General features: G+C 40.0%; 1 protein-coding gene across 1 annotated transcript in view; it reads left to right on the top strand.

The window, feature by feature from the left end:
• The window catches only part of MCTP1 (multiple C2 and transmembrane domain containing 1), a 500289-nt gene that overhangs the window by 302830 nt on the left and 174518 nt on the right, over positions 1 to 22941 (top strand). The window contains exons 10-11 of the mRNA XM_090038277.1: positions 16858 to 17044; positions 21952 to 22045. Coding sequence (XP_089894403.1) covers positions 16858 to 17044; positions 21952 to 22045 — 281 coding nt within the window. The remainder of the gene's footprint in view (positions 1 to 16857; positions 17045 to 21951; positions 22046 to 22941) is intronic.

Here is a 22941-nt window from a genome sequence, read left to right as displayed (position 1 = left end):
AAACAAATAGAAGCAGAATGATTGGTATACTACTACATTATTAATCTGAGAGCAAAATGATATGCTAGTCAGAATATTCTAAACTAAAGAAGTAGCTTTTTTATATAAAACATTTCTATCTCATGGGGGTTCTTGGACGTTTGTTTTATTTGACTTTGGGCTTTCTTGTGTGTTTTTTTCCCTTTTCACTAAAAGTTGAATTATTTCATTATAGGACATTGAACATTGCCAATTAGGACCTAAATGGGGGTGCAAAATATGACCTGAGGGCCAAATTCAGCCTGCCAGGCAATTCTATCTGGGTTGCGGGGCTTCTGCATAAGCCCTCTGTAAGCCTTGGCCCCGGGCTGCCCCTCTACAAGCCAGCATGTCCCTGCAGGAGGTGCGCCTCTGGTTGCTAAGCAATCACCCCCTCCACCCCAGCCTGGCCTGACCCACCCCAGCCCTGAACTGAGGGGCACTGGAGACAAAAAGCATCTGCCTGGCAGAGGCTTTTGTGGCTGTTTCCAGCCTCCCGGCCTGTGAGAGTGGAAATTCAGGTAAGTGCCCCACTGGGCCAGGGCCAGGGACTCCCACTGGGGGAAAGGATGGGAGTGCAGGGAGCCATGAGCTAGGTACTGGGTAAGGCTGGCCCTGCATGCTGCCACTATGTTTAGCCAGGGACTTGGGCAGGAGCTGCACACTTTGGGGCCGGGCTGGGTTGGCCCTGTGTGCTGCCTCCACTTATGGCCAGGGACTTGGGTGGGAGCTGCATGAGATGGGGTCAAGTGGGGCTGGTTCTACACCATGTGCAGGTGGGGACTTGGGCAGGAATGGTATTGGGCCGGATGGGGCTGCTGCCATGTGCAGGCAGGGACTTGGGTGGGAGCTGCATGTTATGGAGCCGGGTGGGGCTGGCCCCACTCTGCCACCACCTGCAGATCCAGGGACTCGCATGCTCCAGGAACTTTGAAGACTTCCCGTATCTGTGTGCGTGTGCACAGATTCCCCCCAAACCACCCACAGCCATCACACACACTCCCACCCTGATCATAACCCCCCACACACCCACAACCCCCACACACATTCCCACCCCCCACCATAACCCCACAGCCGTCACCCACACCCCTCCACACTCAACCCCCCCACACTGCACCCGCCATATCCACCCCGCACACACACACCTCCACACCTCACCAAACATCTACTCCCCAAGCATACCCCCCAACATGCACTCCCTTACTGCCCCCGCACAACCAATATGCAATAGTAAGACTGTATTTTGATCTGTTATGCAATTGTCTCAAGATACACTACACAAACGCACATAAATCAGGACTAAAGTCTTTTTTTTAAATAGATTTAAAATAAGTTATAGTAGGTGTTTGGGTTTTTTTCCAGTTTCAAGATGGCACCACCCTTCCACCCAAAAGAAGTACTTCTGGAGCAAGGGGAGGGACTTTGGGAGGCAAAGGTCAGGGGTTAGGGAGTGGGAGTTCCAGTCCTAAGATGGTGACTAGAGGGTGGAGCTACCATTATGGTCCTTGACAGCTCACCAAAACTCACTAAGTGGCCCTCCAGCCAAAATAATTGCCCACCCCAACCTAAGTAGTGTTCCTAAGCTTTACATCAGTGCACCAACATGCAACTGTAGTCATCTGATGGACATTAAGACACCAGCTTTCTTTTTTTTTTTTAAATATTTTGTTGTAAATCCATTTTTTAAAGATACATGCATATTGCAGTTTATATTGAAATATTGGTGAAAACATTTTAAAATACCGTTGTCTGGAAAAGAGTTCCTGGACACACAGTGTGAGATTTACTTTGTGTGTATAATTTTGTATTTGAAGCAATTTTCTACAATTATGCTGCTGCAAAAGTAACCATCACAGGAGTTAAAATTAATGAAGACACAGCATTTAGTGTTTTGTTCACATGATGGTTTTATCATGAAATTTTGAAAAGATAATTTTGGAGAACTAACCTTATCCAAAACATTTTAACATTGTAGAGAGACTGCAACTTTAATAAGTAGCACCCTACCAAATTCATGGGCCACAAGGCCAATTACATGGCTGTAACACAGCCGGGACTTCCAATTTTATGGCCGTATCACAACCAGGGCCACCATTTTTAAGGTGGAGCAACCCCATCGCCCCCAACACACCTCTGATTGGCTGAGGAGTGCCACAAGTCCCACTCCTCTGGCTGAGGAGTGCCACAAGTCCCACTCCTCCCAGGCATTGATAAAAAGCCCTAGCTGGAGCTGCCTAGCTTGTTAATTCAGTAATTATCACCCTCTTCAGGGGGTGGAGGGTGATAATTACTGAGTAAACAAACCAGTTAAGTGTGGCACTTAAACAGTTCCCCTACCCAATAGAAGTGTAAAGCTAGGTCCTGGCTAAAATAAATCAAAGGAGACAATGAAATTAAAGAAATACCAACTGTAAATTTTATTAAAGAGGGAAATCATGACTATACTAATACCAATTTATATACATTTGATTAAATCAGCACTTAAACTATACACAGAAAGACCTTAGGAAAATACCTGCTCCCTGCCTCCCTTTCTGGAGACAGAGAGATGGGAACTTTTCCCATATCTTCCTTTCTCCACCCCCTTGCCCTACCCCCTCACCCACTTCAGGAGATTGGCAATCTGCCTTTTTTTTTTCCCTTTGGTCCCTTCCCTCCCCTCCCCGCACCCTTTAGGAGAGAGCTTTTTGCTGGCTTTTTGAACATAGCCAGTTCCCTGCACTTTTTCACAGGGAACTGGCTGTTTCATGGGAGGCTGCCAATTACACGATTTCCGTGAAATCTTGTATTTGGTAGGTTCCTATTAGCAAGTTACTGAGCCAGTGAGATTCTGTTTTGCCTCAAATATTCACCAATGACAGTTAACTGAATTGTAGGTCTTCCTTGTGGTCCTGTCTCACAAATTACTCCACTGCATGGAGCTAAGACTAGTATATAATGGATAAAGGTAGAAAGAAAAGCATTAAATGTTGGAAGGGTAACAGTGGGTGGGGAAAATGGACCTAGAAGAACATGTACACAAAGATTTTTCTGGTGAAATAAGTAGCGAGATTTCATGAGAGAATTGTATGATTAGAGCAGTTGGACAGAAAATTAGTTTTGGCAGCAGTATTTTGGATAGATTGGGGATGGACCAGATTAGGCAACAATGTTTATCAAACAGGGAATCCCCCTCTCTGTGTGTCTCTCTCTGTCTCTGCATTTGTATGAGTGTAAGTAAATGTGTATAAGGGAAAGTGTTTTAGCAGAGGAAAACATGAATTTTAATATAGGCCAATTTCACCAGTGACACCTCACAATGTAAATGGCTATGATGTATATGTAGTACTGCAAGGACCATATAAGGAAAATAAACATTTATAGATAAGTCTTTTCTCCTAATTTCTATAACTCCATCGAGTAGATTCGTAATTCCACTGCAAGATTTTACCCCTAGGAAGATATTAGTCTGTAATTTCCAAATCCAGTTATGTCAGAAGGACTATGAGATCGCATATGCTTTCTATAACCTTCCTTAATTCTAACAAGCAATTTATATTTGGTGTTACTCAACTTTCACAATAAACATCAAAAGAATCTGCACTCCTATAGATTGTATCTGAAAACACAAGAATGAGATGCAATGTAAATATTAACTAAAGCAACTTTAGCTCTTCTTCCTACTGTATTGCATGTAATTTATGGCTAGTACATCTTACAACCTAACATTAAGCTGTATCTCACTAGACATAAATCCCAGTGTCAAATATCTCATTGCTGCAATCATAGTTTTTGTTTTTATTTTAAAAGCAGTAATATAGAACCAAAGGCAAATATGTTCTGTTTTCAAACAATATTTTGATCTTTAGTTATAAACACAAGTGGATAATATAAGGGAATCATTAAAGGTGTAAGCTATTTTTCTTTATTTCTTTGCATTTCACATTTGAGTACTGTTTAAATAATGTACTCATCACTGGAGGTCTTAGTTGTGGGAAAATGTGTATACCTATCTTGGGCCCAATCCTGAACCCTTCTTTGTATAACGAGTCCTTATTCATATACTTAGTTGGAGTGTTATTATGGCCAAAAGTTGCAGGATCAAACCCAAAAATCTATATTGCATGTAAAACAAATTATGTTAAATGATCATTAAGCTTGCAAAGGAAAGTACTGACAAATTAGAACATGACAGAATTAAAGTAGTCCACAAACCTAATTTATTTCTCTTGTGCATATGCTTTATGATACCGTGCCTCATCAAGAGGGATCCTGATTTTTCTGGGATTGCAAATTGATAAAAAGAAAAATTAAGATCACAAAGTCTCTGATTAAAAAACCCCCAAATCCACATTTTCTGTGATTAAAATGAAACACCTTTCTCTCTTTCTCTCTCTCTCTCTCTTTATTTTTACATATATAATATATACATATATATTATATATGTAAAAATAAAATTTAAATGCAATGTTTTATTGATTTATTTACAATTTTAAAGAAATTTGGCAGCCTACTAGTGACTCAATTACTATAATAAAATAAATTCTAAATATCTATAAATTTTGGCATCTGATTTTAGGTTTTTTAACCTAGAAAATCAGAACTTTCTTGTCTCCTTCATTCATCAGAACACTGTAGGTGAAGGGGGCGGCTGTGGCTGTGGTGTCTCAGCTGCTTTCTGGCACAGAGTAGCCTCAATATGTCAGTGCTCTGCCCATTCCATTGCTCCTTATTCCTGACGCACAACTTTCCAGCCCTGCTGGTGCCCCTCTCTCCCCAACCATAGCCCCCTGGCCCTGCTGGTGCCCCTGGCTCCCACAGCAGTGCCCAAACCCCAGATCCTGCCTGCAGGAGGCAGCAGCTGCTGCAGCAGAATGGAGAATGGAGCTCTGCTCCCCTTCCCACACAGGTGGCACAACAGGAGTGGAGCCCATGGTTGGGGAGGGCAGATGCAAGCTGCAGGCTTGGGCTCCCTGGCCTGCTGCCCTCCCTCTGGGACATCTGCAGCCCAGTGGGCAGGACTTGGGCAAGGCAAGACAGAGTGGGGCCAGGCAGGGAAGCTAGTTGCTGAGGCTTGGAGCCCCTGCCACCATGACGAGGCTCTCCCTGCCTGCCCAGCAGCAGCAAGGGGCATAATTCTATGCTGCCACCTCCACTAGTGCCAGGCAGGTAGAGGATGCTTCACCATGGCAGCCCAGGGCTTGTGGCAACAGCACTGAGCTTCCCTGCCCCACTCCACTCTGCTGCACCAGGACCCACCTGCTGGACTGTGGAGGCTTCACAGGGAAGGTAGCAGGGCAGGGAGCTCACACCCACCCTCCCCCAAATTTGGGGGCATGTGCCCCCTATGCTCCCTATACCCCCCCAGGAGTGTGCCCAGCAACAGGGATTCAGCCCATCTCCCTACCCCCCCCAGACAAGCTGCTCATGGCCCTGTCCCACTACCCATCCAGGCTCTGTGGTTGCGCATGTGGGCTCCGGGCCCCAAGCCCCATCCACTGGCCCAGATAGGCAGCAGTTGCAGCCCTAGTCCCAGCCCTGCCCAACTCTCTCCCTCCCTCCTTATGGGGGGCCTCAATCCCTCTTCCCCCCATTACCAGACTTACCTGAAGGGAACTGCTCTCCAGGCTGCATGGTGGCCATGCGCATGTGTACATGTGCATATGTACATGGCACCCCTCACTGATAATCCTTCTATTGTTTCCTGCAGCCCCTTGCATGCTGGAACTCTGCTAGCCTGCAAGGAGAAACCCACCATTTTCAGTTTTTTTTCCTTTAAAGGAAAAAAATCCAGGTTTTTCCCCCTAAAATGAGAAAATCTGGGTTTTACCATGTTTTTTCGTGGTGAATGGAAAACTTGGATCCTTGCTAATCAAACGATCCCATACTAATTTTTCCAGAGAGGAATTCGGTACACAAAATTGACTTGGTTCGGGGATAAATCAGGTAGTTGAATGTTTATACGAGGAACTCGGTTCTAACCTTCCTTCTTCAACTTTAATTTTAACATGTTCTACTATTTGAGTGCTAGACTTTGCAGTGCTAAAATGTACAATGAAAGCATCTTATTCTGTGTAATTTCTGAATTTGCTTTTTTCAAAACTCAAACTAAAGAAATAGAATTTCTATCTCATGGAATTTTATTGACACCTACATGGTTCATCAAGACTGGAACCGCTAGGTACACCACATGGACCTGCAGCACTCAAGGGAGCAGCTACTAGCAATAGTAGGTGGTCATTTTCTATGTGCATTGGTACAAGAGAAGGATGATTTTAATAATACTTGTTGACAATGGAGGAAGAATAAGACTAATATTTATGGCTCCCATTCCAGAATCTAAAGGAAGTGTTCTTTAGAGGAGACATACTCTTCTGTTAATCTCCCACAAGCTTCACACTTGCTTCAATTCATTTTCATCTTAGTCCTGTCCCTTCTCTTCCTGCCACACTGATTCCTTGTACAGTCCCTTTCTTTTTGGAGTCACAAAAAGGATTTTAGAGGTCATAGTGGATAAGCAACTGAACACGAGGTCCCAATTTGTTGCTATGGCTAAAGAATGAATATGATATTTGGATACATTAGCAGAAATGTCCTGTCCCAGAGTCTAATTCCAGAGAAGCCAGCCATGTTGTACTCTAGCTCTTTAAAGTTTTTATCTTGTACTTCAGCATACCTGGATTCCTGCTGCAGCATTCTATCACATTGTCCAATAACTTCCTGCACAGTACCTCTTGGTCTGCTGACCTCTGTTGGGACAAAGAGCGTGGTCCTTTGCAGAAGATCATCATTTACCACCCAGATGTATCCAGACAGGTGGAGATTCCTTCTCATGGTCACATCCACAGTTCTTCCAAACTAATCCTTTGATCCTGATGATCTCGCTTCTGACATGGTCTTGCCAACTGACTACATGCAGCTATTTGTAACATTATTTCAAAGGCCATCAGTCTTTGTTTATCAGCCCTCTTTAAAGGCTATATCTATACAGCAAAGAGCAGGGTTCAGAACATATGTGTTCTGAGCATTCTGATTACTGTGCCTAGGGAGATTCCCTTGTTTTGCCTATCAGCTTCATGTTGCCCAGGGCCACTTGCACCTGCCATATCCTCCTTGCAATCTTGTTTGAGTAGTATTGTCCTACTTGATGATGTTTCCCAGGGAGCAGAAACTATCCACATTATCCATCTTGTCACCTATTTTAATGCCTGTTTGGTTCTTTGTCTTTTTTAATCTTCTTTGTCTACTTCACATTAATATGTAGCCTGAATTGTTTACTGGTCCTGTGAAGGACAAGCCCTTTTCTTTTCTTTTTATTGTCAACAAACTTGAGGTTTTTCTTTCATTGCTGTGCATTTTTACCCTGAGGCCTTTGGCTGTTACAGCTGCATCAAGGTGGATCAAAAAGGTTGTGAGAGATATTGGGTCTCCCTGTCTTCTGCTGATCAGCATTCTGAGCCAGTCGCCTAGCTCCAGGTTGTCCAACTGGCAACCCAGGGCTGTTAAATTGTGGCCTGCAGGGTGTGTCATCACAGTTGCCAGAGCTGCTGCGTGGATGCAGTTCCAGAACTCAGGGGATAAACACTGCTTACCCTGTATCCTCTTGCCTACTGCCAAAAATTGGGGTCTTTGGTCACCACTGGTGACTCAGATTGGTAGAAGAGGAAAAGGAGTAAGAGTTTATAGGTGTAAGAGTTTATATATGGAAGGCCAAAGACACAATGGTAGTGTTTCCAAAAACATTTGGATGCAAATATTGTAAACCCCTTATACACAATTGTTGCCTACCACTCCTTGTAGAGTGCCAGGAAAGTTAAAGTGTGAGTTTTCATGTGGAATGAATCCAGGACACAGATGGACATATTCATGCAACTCAAAAGTGCCTCCATAAAGAAGACTTCTGCTAAGGGAAATTAGGGATGCTGTATATGTTCACATCCATGTCTCTTGGCAATTTTAATGAGCAATCAACTGCTGAGGCTATGTTCTGTTTTGTGGATGGTGAAATACCATGGGGCATGTTGTACTGATATGGTAGGAGTTTTAAAGTGCCTGTTCTATTGAGGCTGCTAATTTGCATGGGATATTTTATGTCTGATTAGCTTTATGGATTGCGTTGAGTTAGGGTTGATTTAGTTGCTGAATAAAAGATCAATTTAAATGTAACACTCTGCTTGCTAGTTTTAAGCATAGGATGCCATTTTATTGGCTTGAGTAGATTGCTCGCTGCTTTTCTTTTACTCAGACTGAATCTTTGACAAAGCTGCAGATTCCTGTTTCCTTACAGTTAACTGAAAAATAAGTAGTACACAACTGATTAAATTTACAAATATATGTAAGAAAGAACTTAAGGAAAAATGCAGATAGATCTGTTGACTTCTAACAACAAATAGAAGTGGGTTTTTAGCAAGGCTGTCAAATGATTGAAAGATTTTATTGCGTTTAGTTGCACATTAATCGCAATTTTAATCACACAGCTAAAACCTCAAAATGCAGGTACCTTGTATAGTGGGGGGGTGAAGTGTGTGTGTGAAGGGGGAGAATTTGTGAATGTGTGGGGCTCTGTGGGTGTGTGTGGGGGGGTTGGAGCCAGGGGAGGGTGGGTCTCCACACATCCTGGCAGGATCCAGGGGTACTGTAAGTCAGGAGTGAAGGGCAGCAGCAGAGCTGGGCAGGGGGCTGTGGCTTGGGAGTGAGGGATACATGCACGCGTGCACCCCCCGGTAAGTCTGTGGAGGGGTAGGGACGGGGGAAGGATCGAGGCCTCCAAGCTGATGGAGGGAGTGGGGTAGGGACAGGGGCAGGCACTAGGGTGAATGGGACTCAGTGCCAGGGAAGGTCATGGGATGGAGCTGTGGGTGGCTCATTCAGAGGTGCGGGAGGGTGGCTCTACTGTGCACCCCCCTGGGGGAGGCATGGGGGGGACGTGCCCCCAGATTTGTGTGAGGGGCAGAGGCAGGTGGGCTGCCTGCTGTGGGCTGGGTCTCTGTGCCCTGCTACCTTTGCCCCGCGAGCTGCGCAACACTATATTGTGCCTCCTACTGCTGGGCAGGCAGGGGACATGTGGGTCCTGGGGTAAAGATAGCAGAGCACAGAGCCCCAGCTCACAGTGGGCAGCCCACCTCCACCCCATGCACAAATCCAGGGAGCATGTATGTGCTCCCCGTGCCTCCCCCAGGTGTACGTGCAGCAGCAGAAAGCCCCTCCCCCCCGTGCCTCTGGATGAGTCTCCCGCAACTCCATCCCATGACCTACCTTGGGCCCAGAGCCCCATAGACCCCAGTGCTACCCCTGTCCCACTCCCTCCTTCACTGTGGAGGCTTTGATCTGTCCCCCTCCACCCCTTCCCATTCCCCTTGCCCCTCCCCTTCCACAGACTTACCAGCATGGCACTGTTCTACACACAGCATGCAGGCTGCAGCTTGTGTATGTGTCTAGCTGTGCACCACCCAGCCCCATCTCCCCCAGCTATAGCCACCTACAGCCCGTGCACAGGCTGCCCTGTGGTCCTCTATGCTGCTGCCAATGCCTGGAAGCAGGGAAGTGGAGCCCGGGTGTGGGCTCCAAAACCACATCAAAGGTAGTGATGTCTGCATCCTGCAGTTTCCTTCTTTTAAGCCATCTATTTAGAAATGTGTAATGCAGCATTGTGTTCCGTGTGCCTGATTTAGCATTTGGAAAGGGATTTATGTTGCAGTTGTGTTTGTTCTGCACTGTGTCTGTATAAAGACCATTGCTCATGTCAGGGGGACGTAATTAAATTGTGAGAGTAGTACTATGAGGTATAGTTCACTTGGACACTTAAATTTTGTGTTTACAGTTTTTCTTCCATAGATATCTAGGAATGGATGCTTCCTGGGAGAGAGAGGAGAACATATATAAACCCTTTATGTGTATGCTGTCCTTACTGAAGCAGATCACCTACATGATAACCAAAATCTTCCCTAACTGTAAATTCCTTGGCCATGTACCAGGAAATCCCACCTCTTTACTTCAAAGCTTCCCCAGAACAATTTCAGGCATCTTCTGGGCCATGGCTCTGGTCGTTCCTTTCCCACTTTTTGGGGGGGCATCTGTGGTTTCACTGTTTAAAAGGTCCTCAGAGAATCCTCCCAAGGTATATAGTTAGGTTGTTCTGTGTTTGTAAGGGTTGAGACCCCAAAATAGCATTCATACCATGGGAAACCCTTGTAAGAGGCTCCTCTCCCTCTTCTCCCCTTTTGAAGAATGGGATCATGCAAAGTGATGGGCTTGGTACACAGAGTAGTGGCAAGTGCCTCAAAGAGCTCAACATAGCAGGTGCGTGAAACAAGGGCCTGTGGTTAGTGGACTTTCACATTTTTGTGTCCGTGCTTGATGTACTTTATTTTGTCTCATGCTACAACCCATTCTAGTTATTGTCCCCAGTCCCCCACCTCCAAGTGAGCTGTTTTAAAATTACATTGCAGTGGTGACTATTCCTGCTCCTACAGCCAAAATTATTTTAGAGCATCCCTTCACCGAGATTTAAGCATGTTGCTCTGGCCGTTTAGTTGCATTTCTGCAGCTTGGCAGAACATAGGTTAACTGGTTTAAGGGAGTCTACCTGGGGTTTTGCTGAAGTTGTACAGTTTTTAAGGAAAAAGAGGGGTTAAACACAAAGCAGCAACTATAAAGCATCCCCCAGCTTCCAAAGGGTATATTGTAAAGAAAGGGGTAGCTGAAGGACTAGAAGACAAAAACAGAGAACTACTGTCAGCTCTCTAATCACATTGCAGATTGGCCATGCAAACATGTGAATAATGGCTGAGGATGGTACACACATGGAAGCTGAGAAGAACTTATGGACTTGGGCTGTAGTTGCCCAGAGCCATTACTACAGGGATTTTTAATTGTAAAAAACTAATTATTGAGATGGGTACAAGAAGAGCTGAATTCAGTTCTATGTGATGATTTCTTCAAATTTTCCTCACAAAATTACTCTTTGGGTGCAGAATTAATTATCTGAAAATGTAAATGTATTTAATTAATTAATTCGTATATGAATTAAAATGAGATGTGATGGCTGGCCTTTTGAAAATGGGAGTTTCTATGAAAGAAGCCTACACAAACAAATCTGCCATCAAAAAATAAGTTATTTAAAATTGTCTGTTGTATCATTTAACTTGCAAAAGAGTGAGAATGAAAATAGGAGACTCAACTCTGTCCTCAAATAAATAGAAACAGTCTCCTTGCTTTTCTTGTTTAATGTTCATAGGAGACTTTTTATTTAAAAGAGAACATAAAAATTCCCAATTTAAAATTTAAATTAAGATGGGGATAAGGCTGTAACCATCTCTCAATAATTTATAGGGCTTGTAGCCTGTTGTAATTACCTCATGCCCAAGCAATTTATAATGCAATAAATGGGAAATGCAGTGTTATTTTTAAAGTTTAAAGAAATCTAAATATGTTAACATATGGAAATGTGCAGAGCCCCCAGACAACATTAAACGTGTCATATGATGGCAACATGACGGGGGGGAAAAAAGTCAAATGAATTTTAAGAGTCAGTTTAATCATAACTGAAAAGCTGTGGCATTCCGTCCCTATAGGGGCTATATTGTCGATGTTAACGCCATTTGAACTAAGAATTTAAGAAAATTACAGCAAAGTTGGTAATAGATAATGAAAAAAATATTTTCCTTTATCTTCTAATTAGGAATTATGTTCAGCTATTCTTGGGCCAAGCACATAATCTCTTCACAGATGGCTTATTGCATAGGTTTGAGACCTAATAAAATCAGGGTAAACTTGTGCAAAAATCAGTTCACTAGCTGTACATTTGTAAGAGTTAAAATAAACTATTTCATAATTTGCATATTAATTTTCAAGAAGTATTGTTTCAGAAATACATAGATTAGATCCCCAATTCTCATTAAGATTCAGTAAAGGCTTGGGTGCCTACCAGTCATTTATATATTTGAATATATCCAATCAATCAACTGCCAGTCTGTAATATTTATTCTTTTTTGCTGTTTATATATTAATACATAGGCTAAGGAGAGATGTATATCCTTTGGGTTGCTGTAGGTCATTAGAAAGCAGTAATACCGATGGAGACCTACCTTTGATAGTGAATAGCCAATTAGACACAATCATGCCATGTAACATGGATATAAAAAGGTACAGCACACATAAAGGCTTTGAGTTAAAGAATGCCTCAGTATCTGATTTAATTGTGACTGATTAAGAGTAAGTAGTGATGTTATAGCCATGATGGTCCAGAAAATATGCAACAGGCAAGAATTTCTTAGGGTGATAGCTTTTATTGGACCAACTATGGAGTTTGGGATAAAGTTAGACAAGCTTTTAATATAAGAATTTCCAATAAAAGCTATCACTGTCAGAAATGTTTGCCACTTATATAAATATTTTATTTAGTTTATTACTAGGGATCATCATTTCTGAAAGATATAACAGAGTGAAAATAAAAGAAGAGAAATTTAAAAATTCACTTACAAGAAAACTTTAAAATATGTATAAATATGTAAAGCAGGAATAAAAAGGAACTGAAAAAAGGTACATCATAGAATCATAGAAAATTAGGCTAAGGAAGGACTACAGGAGGTCATCTAGTCCAGTCCCCTGCTCAAAGCAGGACCATCCCCAACTATATCATCCCATCCAAGGTTTGGCTCCCTGGGTTTAAAAACCTCTAAGGATGGAGATTCCACAACCTATCTGGGTAGCCTGTTCCAGTGCTTTACTACCCTCCTCATGAGAGTTTTTCCTTTTATACAACCTAAACTTCCTCTGCTGTATTCACACTATTCCAGATGTGGCCTGTCAAGTGCCAAATAGAGGAGAATAATCACTTCCCTCGATCTGCTGGCAACACTCCTACTAATGCAGCTCAGTATGCTGTTAACCTTTGCAAGAAAGGCAAACCATTGGCTTATATCACATTACAAATGTTTGAAGGAATACCCATATAAAGAGTTCATAATGTCAATAATGATTGTTCAATTATGAAAAAAGCCAGAAGCTCAAGAAGTCTTTAAAGGACATTGTGAGGATGCAGGCCTGCAGATTAGGGCTATGCGATTAGGGAAGTATTCAATTTGGATTCAGCCAATTCGGAGGACAGTGATTCAATTCAGCTGATTTGGCTTTGGAAGATTCAGCACTGATTCAGAGAGATTCAATGATTCGGATCAGCCAGGGAAAGGCAGGCAGAGCTGGGCAGCTACAGCTTCTCTCCTGTCTCCTCCGGCTGTTTTCCTTTCTCTGCCTGGGCAGGGGGAGCTGAGGGAGAAGCCTCCATGGCTGTGCTCCCTGGCCCCAGCCCAGTCCCGGCACTTAAAAAAATTAAATAAAAGCCCTGTACTTGCTGCCTGCAGCAGAAGCAAATGGGGCCTCTGGGTAATGGTGGCAGCACGGGGCAGTGGAGGGCAGCTGGAATTGTGCCTCCACCTGGCACCCTCATGGCAGCTGCCCCACGGTGCAGGTGCAGTGCAGCTCGGTAGGGCTCTGTGTGCTGTCTGGGACCTGGGGTTGCTGGGGCTGAGCACTGCCAGGCTATAGCTGACATGTGGAGCCGCCTCAGCTCCCATTCAAATCAAACTGGAGCCTGGGGAATTGAACCGGGTTGCATTGTTGCATCAGCTACAGTTTGTTCCCATTCTCTTTTTTGGGATGAATTCCACAGCCTGACTACATTTCCTAACATTCAGTATCTTCCCTCTTCTACAGGGAGAACATGTCCCATTTAAAGAAGTGTAGTCTGTTTAGGAAGCCCCCTTAGGTGCAGGAGAGGTCCAATTAAAGTCTCACAAAGCATTTAAGTGATTCAGTCAGGAGTGTTTTGGTCCTAATATTTTTACAATTATTTATATAAAATATTTCCATCAAAAAAAGTTTCCAATTTCTGAACAGCTCTAGAGGAAAGGAAGTATCTTGAATTTTCTGTGTTTGTTTTGCTTCCAAATTACAGTCATTCCCCAGCCACTTGCCTGATTCCAGAGAGTGAAGAAGGTTCTTCTTGGTTCTTGTTTCTCTATGCAGGAAGAGATGCAGAAGGAAATATGCTCCTTGATCCAGAACTGAGAAACAGCAGTAGCTTTGCTGCCTTGTTAGTGATGACAAGCATGCCTGTACAATGCTTTGGAAAGAGTGTTTATATGAGTTCTGTCCAGATGACATTATGCTAGTGCATAAGCCTAAATGGAACTGTTGTCAAATTACTGACTCTGATTGCTTAAAAATTGGATTTGTATTACAAAATAAAACAGCTGAAGACATACATGGAAGCTGTTTTGCCACTCTCTTCTCCAAATTCAGTAATAGCAGTAGGGACTTGCGAAAGAAGTGCTGCATAGAACTGTTTTGAAAAGAACTGATTATCTGTCTCAAAGAGGAATGGCATGGACTATTAATGTTGGGACAGAAGACTAACTTTTGGAATGCCCTGTGTTTTGGGAGCCCACTATTTCCACTTTAACTTTACATTAACATTATTTGTTTACATTCACTACATAGACAAACACTAGGATAATGAATTTGTATGTGCATGTGGAAAGTCGCATCAATTTCCCTTTTGTTTTTCCTTTTTTGGCTAAGACTCTAAAATGACTGGAGATGATTTGGGATTACTGTTGGATTACTGATATCATTAAGCCCTACTGATTCTCTTACTGACCTTATTGGCAGTACTGAAACTATTCAAATTAAAGACTAAGGTGATAATAATACTATCCAAAGATAAATACAACAATGTTCTCACAAAGACATATTTTAAGCATACTTTCAAGAGTATTTGGTAGTTAAAGTAGACAAGAACATTTAATACTAGACGCAATCTAAACCAGTCACTGCACGTATGTGATCAGCATAATTCATTATCTTTATTATAGCCTAAACAATGATTTTTTTGGCATATGTAGACATACTGAACATACACTGACCATGAGATTTTTAAACTTTTCCTATAACAATTCCTTTCACTTCATGACAGTCCAAAATCCAAAGATCCAAAATAAAAGGTAAATGCCAAACTCAGTAAGCCCCATTATTCTGTTTAAAATTGTTCATTGTAAAATAATTAATTGAACCTACCTACTGTATGAACTTTGCAGAAGTTTCATTTTAACAGCTACACAACAGATAGTGTTTGAAAAAAAAACCTTGTAACAAATTTAATCTGTCCATAATAGTAGAATGCCCATTTATGCCCATTTTATGAGGCCACATTTATTCTTATAATTGGCTATTTCCTGTCTTTAAATGCATATTTATTCATGTCTGCCACCTTTTTCTCAGTTTGTTGGCCCTGTGGTCACCACGTTATCTTTCTCTTCAAAATCAATTGACATTTTTATGAAAAGAGTTTGCAAGATGTTTAGCTCAGTGAAAGTGGCATATAGAACATGTGCCTGTCACATCAAATAATCCCTGTTAAAACTACAGCATGCAGTGGTTAAACTATCAGTAAAATATACCAATTTTTTTCTCTGGATTTTATTTGAATTTTTTTATAGAGAATTCATTATCTCAAAACCTTAAGAGAAAGCTAGTGGATATAAATAGTACAAGTAATTTTTTTTTTCATAAGAACTACTGTCCAGTGTAATCTTGCATCTCCTATAATTGAAGCCAGGGTAGAGATTCACCTTGTAGGCTAACTAAATCAGAGAAGCATAAGATTTTGTGAACCTAAGCTCACTTCATCAGGTGCATTAAAGCTTATGCATTTTTTTCCATGCCTTCTGCTTGACTTCAGTCTAACTCAATCCTCCTTACCTATCTCCTTCAATATACATTCTGAAAACGTACAGAAATTCCCAGCTATAATGTTAGAACGATTTAACTTCTGGATATACATTACAGTATTAAAAATACTAAACAGTTTTCTCAACCAGTCTCATAGAATACAATGTAGAATATTTGTTAACTATATGATATTCCCTTTTGGTTCTTGATTAAGCTCAACCCATGGCAGCAGTAGTACACAATTCTTTCACTATGCCCCTTTAGCTTCTTGGGCTGAAGCATACTTCTCCTCTGTCCCTACATGTATGGACATTATTGCTGCCCTGCACACATAGGGACAACTCATTCCATTTGCTCATGGCAGGAAACACGGGCTGTGTGGTCTCTCTGCCCCTTCTACCTAGTCCACTTTAAGAGCTGTTCTGTAGTTACATGGGTCAGTGGTAGCCACCCTTTTCTGGCTGTGGACTAAAATGTCCCATCCCACATCAGTGGCAGGCAGATGGGTAGGTGCTACTGCCACTTGTTCCCACAGGGAGAATGCCACCCATACCCTCCCACCATTGAAGCCCCATATCTGCAGGTCAGAACCCATGGTTCTGTGGGTCAGATTTGGTCCTCAGGCTGTAGTTTGCTGATCTTTGATGCAAGTAATGCTCCATTTCCCTTACTCTCATGGCCAGTGATGTTAGCTTCCACCACAATCAGTCCCTTAAAGAGTGCATAAATAATGGAGAGGAATGAGTACTAGTCTTAGTGTGTTGAGATTCACCGTTTTGGGAAAGATTCACGTTATACTTGTGTCTTATGTTTATTTAAGAGAGAGACTTAAACAACACAGGATAGATACAAGTCTAGATTTCTGATTCCTGGTTAGATTAAGGGTCTGGTTCATATGCATCTCCATTGTATGTATTTAAAAAAAAACCATGTAGTTCTTGTGCATTGTAATGATTTGAAGCTAAAAGCAGGCAAGAGATATGGATAAAACTGAAGATAAATCCTCCTACAGACAAGGAAGGAATTTCAACTGATTTATTTTTTCGCATAGTTGAGTGCAGGTCAGCTCCTGCTGCTCTTGTTTGATCTTACGAAGAAAGCCAAATGCTGATTCAAAACGTTTGTTTCTAGGTGCCAGATTGACCTGTCGGCCCTGAGTAAAGAACAAACTCACAAGCTGGAGTTGCAGCTGGAGGAAGGAGAAGGATGCCTGGTATTGCTGGTCACCCTGACAGCCTCAGCTGCAGTCAGTATCTCTGACCTCTCTGTCAACTTCTTGGAGGACCAGAAAGAGCGAGAAGAAATACTGAAGAGATATGTATGTAGTATCCGTAACTTTCCATTTTTAATGTAATATTATAAAGAAATAATGAATAAGTGTTAAACATTCTGAATTGATCTATTACCCACTAGTAACAAAGATTTAACTAAGCTGTTAATATTGTAGTAATTGACTTAAAGAGTTTGATTATATCCACAGAGCCCCAAATCCTATTTTTGCATAAACTGTTGTATCAGTAATTATTCAGCTATTTTACTTGACTGTAGCATTATGTAATTTTGATTATTTCAGTGTTTTCCAAGTGTAGCATAATCTAAGATATTATTAGCAACTTTAGAGTGTTCTAGTAAATATTCTTTTCAGCTCCTTGGAGTGTGGAGAGTTTTGCAATTGTTAGCATATTAGAATGAAAGAAGCCTTTCTATTTTTTGACTGAGTACTAGAGTCTGGAGCAGTGGTTTAGGTCATTAAAATAACTATATTAAACTATATTTCCATTTCAGAATATTCTGAAACAAATTATTTTATTTCCCAGCATCCTCACATTACACAGAATCTGTGTAGTTTTATCAAAGCAACAGAGAGGGGAGCTCTTACTCCAGCATTTATTAATACTCAAATCACTAAAAGTAACCGTCTCACTATACATAAAGAAAAAGGGGAGGAAAAAAACCCCTATCTCCACTTAAAATTACAAAGCTTTTATTGTACAATGCTGCCAGGTGTTTAGAAGGCTTCTCTAGACACTCAGCCATTAAACCAAGCTCTGACTAACAAAGAGCCGCTTAATTTTTTTTAGGTTTTAAAATATTCCCATTCCCTGACTGACATCCTTTCAATAACTGAATTTAATAAAGATGTACCTTATCAGGCTGTGCAGATAACATGAAGTGCTAGTACTAATGCTGTACAATATTCTTCAAACAGATTAGCAGGATGTGCGCTTCAGCAAATTTATTCTGGCTATCTCCACCGAATCAGCTGTCTGCTAATGCTTGTACAACTCATACACCAATAGTGTTATCGTAAACTCAGTTTAATAGAGGTGACTTAGTGAGGCTAAACATTATATTTTCTAACCAACTGAGAGCTAAGGTATTGTGTACCACCTTTGAAAAATAATTACAATTATGAGAATTATTTCAGATTTTGATATCCAGCAAGGCAGAGTCTGTTGTTGTCAGAATAGATCTTTATAAATATAATACATTTCTGATGGATCTATTTTCTATAATGACATACATTTTGATATTGAGTGTAACAATACCATATTTTTGTGGATAACTGTGATAACATGTGGCTGTTAAGTGATATTGATAGTTTTGATAGTTCAGCGACAACATAGGGAAATAAGATTGCTCCATGTATAAGTTTAGCTTTCTTCAATTCTCTACTTTTGCTTTAAAAGTTGAATGTATAACATAATTTATATAGTATGAGAATGATCAAATGATTTCTTATTCTCATATATCCATATACATAAACATAATTTTCAAAATTTAAATACATCTTCAATATACACATACTGCTGCATTCGAAACGTAAGAAAACACATAACCTTTGTTTGAGGGATGTTTCTAATTTGCTACTTGACAGAAACATAAGTTTACATTTACATATATTCCAGAATTTAATATTGAATACCTTTGGAGAAATTGCCATATTTTGTTCGCTAAAGTGACCCATAGGTAGCAGCAGAACAATATCTACAGAATCCAGATTGTTTCTTCTCATTGCTGAATGATTTATCTTTATACTGTCAGGCATATACAAATAACTAATATGCAGTTAGCAAGATGCACTTATAGCATTTGGAAGATTTTTTTTTTTTTAAACTTCTTAAAGGCAAACAACATTTGAAAAATGCATTTTGCACCCGCTCTTGTGGCCACAAACAGTTAATGAGCTGACCCTGCCATCAGATCAAATAGCCTTTGAAAATGACTCTATTACTGTCATTTAACCATTTGTAGCTGAACATCAGAGCCCTACAAATTAAACAGACATTACTGTTTGAACCATTATTTTACCACAATTGTCTGAAAAGATTAATTCCTTTTGGGGTGGGGAGAAGGAGGGCAGTAATGGGTACAGACCAAGAGAGATTGTATGACCTTTTCAGAACGGGTGTGCTGAACCCATGGTCCCCCTTGTCACAGTTTAAAAACCAGAGGAGCTAGTTTAGAGAAGAAGTTGTTAGCATTCCATTTTTATTATGACATTTCACAGTCATCCGATTTAATGTCCCTTGACCGGATTGTCCACCGTGAGACGATGGGCTTGAAATGTTATTTAGAGCATTGATAAAAGGTGAGCGGTTCTAGGATGACAGCGAGTCATAAGGCTGGTGGTGTGACATTAATTTTCTCCATAACAGAGATGGAATAAGACGTCACGGTGACAAGCTGTCAATCAGTACTGGCCCCTCAGTGTATCTCAATGCCATAGGATGGGGTATTGCTTCTCCCATAATAGAGCTGAACTGAGATGCTCTCCCTGACAGCTGCTGCAGCCATACAGAAAATATATTATACAGCCTTTCATTAAAAAAATAAAGAGGACTCATCTCCAGAGCATTTCAATCTTTTCCCATCTATTGAGGGCTGAAAGGATTCACAGCAAATCATAGATTCCTCTACTATGGAAATTTCAGACTTTAGAAGCTATCTAGGTTTTGAGGCCTTCAACAATAATCATAAATAAGAAGACAGAATATCATCTGATAAATCATTACATAATGTTACATATTTAAAGTAATGTAATAAAGTCATTTTCTTTTCATAGAGTCCCTACAATAATATTGCACAGTATGTCACTAGCCCAGGCTGTCAGAATGTACAATAAATGAGTCTAAATCAGCTGACTTGCTGAAACTAAAAGTTCAAATGATAATTATCCCAGAAAGTCTGAGAAAGGGTATCAAGAGTGAAATACAGCAATGCTGCCTTTTAGCAGAATGTATTTACCAGTGTGATTTTTTTTGTGTGTGTGTGTGTGTGTTGTTTTTTTTTTTAAACTTTGGCTTAGTCTCCCCCCCTCCCAGCTTGCTATTTGTTTCAGCCACTTAGAAACTTTTGTTAAATAGCTACAAAAATTGAGGTGCAAAAACCTTCTGGTAAATCTCTTCACCTTTTGCACTACATTAGAGCAGGAAACTTATCTGTATTTTGGTGCCAGCTCTGATAAGAAGCTTCCAAAATTAAACTTGATCAGTATTGTAATAAATGACAGACTTCCAACAGACGTTTGAATTATAACATTGCTATCGGTAACACCACTTCCACCACCCTTGGTTTGCAAGCACATAAATAGAGTGAAGTATGTTTTGATTCAACTTTATCTGTTTATTTTGAACAGATTTCTGATGATAAACAAATGTGAATACTGATTAAAACAATCTCTGTGATAAACACTATATATATGTATATGTGTATATATGTGTGTATATATATAAAGCCTATGAGATTACACATAACTGCATTTCCTCAGCTCAGTATACCAAGGTCAACCATCCGCTGTGAACAATAATCAGTCAGAGGGGACTTATAAAATTAATATCATAGTGTGATTTGACTGTCAGAATTCTCTTGTTAATAAAAAGGCAGGGATGTGCTTTAATGTTTGTTAGGCATAAATATATTACATTTTTCAAACAAGCTAACCTTTAGGATTGCACTCAAGTGGCACCTTCAAGATTACTTCAGAACAGTAATCTTAGTTTACAGACTTAAAGCTCCCTAATAGTTTTACCTAACAGTTTTCCCTTATGATATATTTCAGAATCACCCACCTAGTGTCTTTCTTGCTGCTTGCATGATTTAAAATCTCAGACTTTGTTATGAACAGTACAAGCTGTTTCACTTGCTTCATATTAAAGCAGTAAAATAAGGCCCTAGCTTTAAAACTTATTGGCCTTAATTTAAAAAAAAATGGCTTCAATGGATTTGTTTGTAGGAAACTGTTGATGAAAGTTATAATGTGCACAAGTGCTAGGTTTTAGGAACAAGACTTGTAAAAAAAAAATCTTAGATCAAGCCACATACATTTCTAAATATGGACTTTAGAATTTTATTTTAATTGACCATCTTTTGAGTTCCTGACTCAGATTATCTGATGTCTAAAATATAGCTTTGGTATGTACAGTTAATATATTGTGGGCTTAAAATTTATCTGCAGAATTGTCAGTATGATTCAGGCCTTATAGAAACATTTGAGCCTCTTGGGCTCAATTACTACAATACCAGTCTCCTGCATCTGGTCACTTGAAAACATAGCTATCAGTGTTTCAAAATAGTTTTCTAAAAGGTTTTCACAAATGTTGCATATCATGAATAAATGTGAACTACTCTTTTCCAATGTTGATAAATCTAAATGATATATAAGCCTTGCTGGCAAGGAAGGAAAGATCTGTTATGAGAGTTCCAGCAGTACATAACCATCTTTTTGGTCTTTGATTTGTGTGTCACTCCTGTTAAAGTCAGATGACTAAACATGTTTCTGAAAAGAAGAATATTGGCCCTTAATCACAAACAAAACTCTTTTGGGGAGCTATAACAAGGGAAATTAAATATGGTTTTTAAGTGCAAAAGTATTTAGCAAGAGGAAATAGTATAAATATTTTTATTCAGTTGTATATGTTGTTATGCTAAATAATGTACCAACATTAAAAAATTTTTTATTCACTTTTAATATTAGAAGTATAATAAAGTTGAATTAAAATTTTAAATTTGTTTTACCTTTATATATTCTTTCATTTAATCTCCAGTTTATAAATTGGAGATAGATATGCTTTGAAACTGATGGGTACCGTTAACATTACATTCCTAAAAAAAACCCTAATTAAAAAGGCAATCATGTGTACTAAATGATATTTGGAATGGAGGGGAGGGAGAAGAATTATACAAGCTATAATATTTATGTTTATTATTATTATTATTATTTAGAGCCCAATGAGGATGTTTCATAATCTGAAGGATGTGGGATTTCTACAAGTGAAGGTCATCAGAGCAGAAGCGTTGATGGCAGCTGATGTTACAGGCAAGGACTCATTATGTTTCTGTGATAGTCTAATAAAAAAGTGAATCATTTGACAAATAGGACAGTTTCAGCAAAATATAAAGTTTAAAAACGATAAAGTGTCAGAACTCTTCAGCTCATTTGCAGACGACATATCTCTTAGCAAAAAACAAAACTTTTATGTGCTGGACCATGAGTTGTAATGCCAGCAAACAGAATCCTACAGTTTCTATGGGAGAGGAGAAATACACCTTTTTCACCATCAGAGGTCCTGCAAAGACATTTTATGTGGTAGATGTGCAGGACTTTATTCTCTAATGGGTACAAATATATGAAAATCTCATAATCAAAATGAACTGAAGGTAAATATTGTTTACAAGACAAAGCAGACAGTTAATTCAAAATACGATAGGCTCAGATAATACATTAAATCTGTCAGGAACTAACCTTCTGGAATTTACCAAAGAGCTTGACAGACTGGTTCGAGTTTAATATTAAAATACTACTAATAATAATCAGATCTTCCTAAGGAACACAAAGTTTCCCGCGACCAATGCTACTTCAGTGGCTAATTGTAAAGATTGATAAGTAAATAATTTAAAGTTATTATTTAGTAATGTTTTGTTCTTTGTATAATTAGCTGAATTGATAGAGTTGTATTTTGCTTATTGAAAACTACTTAAGAAAAAAATGTTGAAACTATACCAATATTTTTTCTTCAAAAATAACTAAGTTCTCTCTTAAAAGTACAATGAGCGTCATGCTCCACAAGCTAAGGGGAATAAGAAGAGATTGTTCACTTTCATAAAGTACCTATCATTACTATAAAATTCATGAACATTTGGTTTAGCTGCCACCATAGAAGTTAAAGTACAAATTCTATTACAGGAATAAATGTAGGCATGATCCGATATGTC

This window comes from Crocodylus siamensis, chromosome 3 (assembly GCF_052110815.1).
Source record: "Crocodylus siamensis isolate JL-2025a chromosome 3, ASM5211081v1, whole genome shotgun sequence".
NCBI classification, from domain to species: Eukaryota; Metazoa; Chordata; order Crocodylia; family Crocodylidae; genus Crocodylus; species Crocodylus siamensis.
The sequence above is the reverse complement of the archived record's forward strand: the minus strand, read 5'-3'. Positions and strand labels throughout refer to the sequence as shown.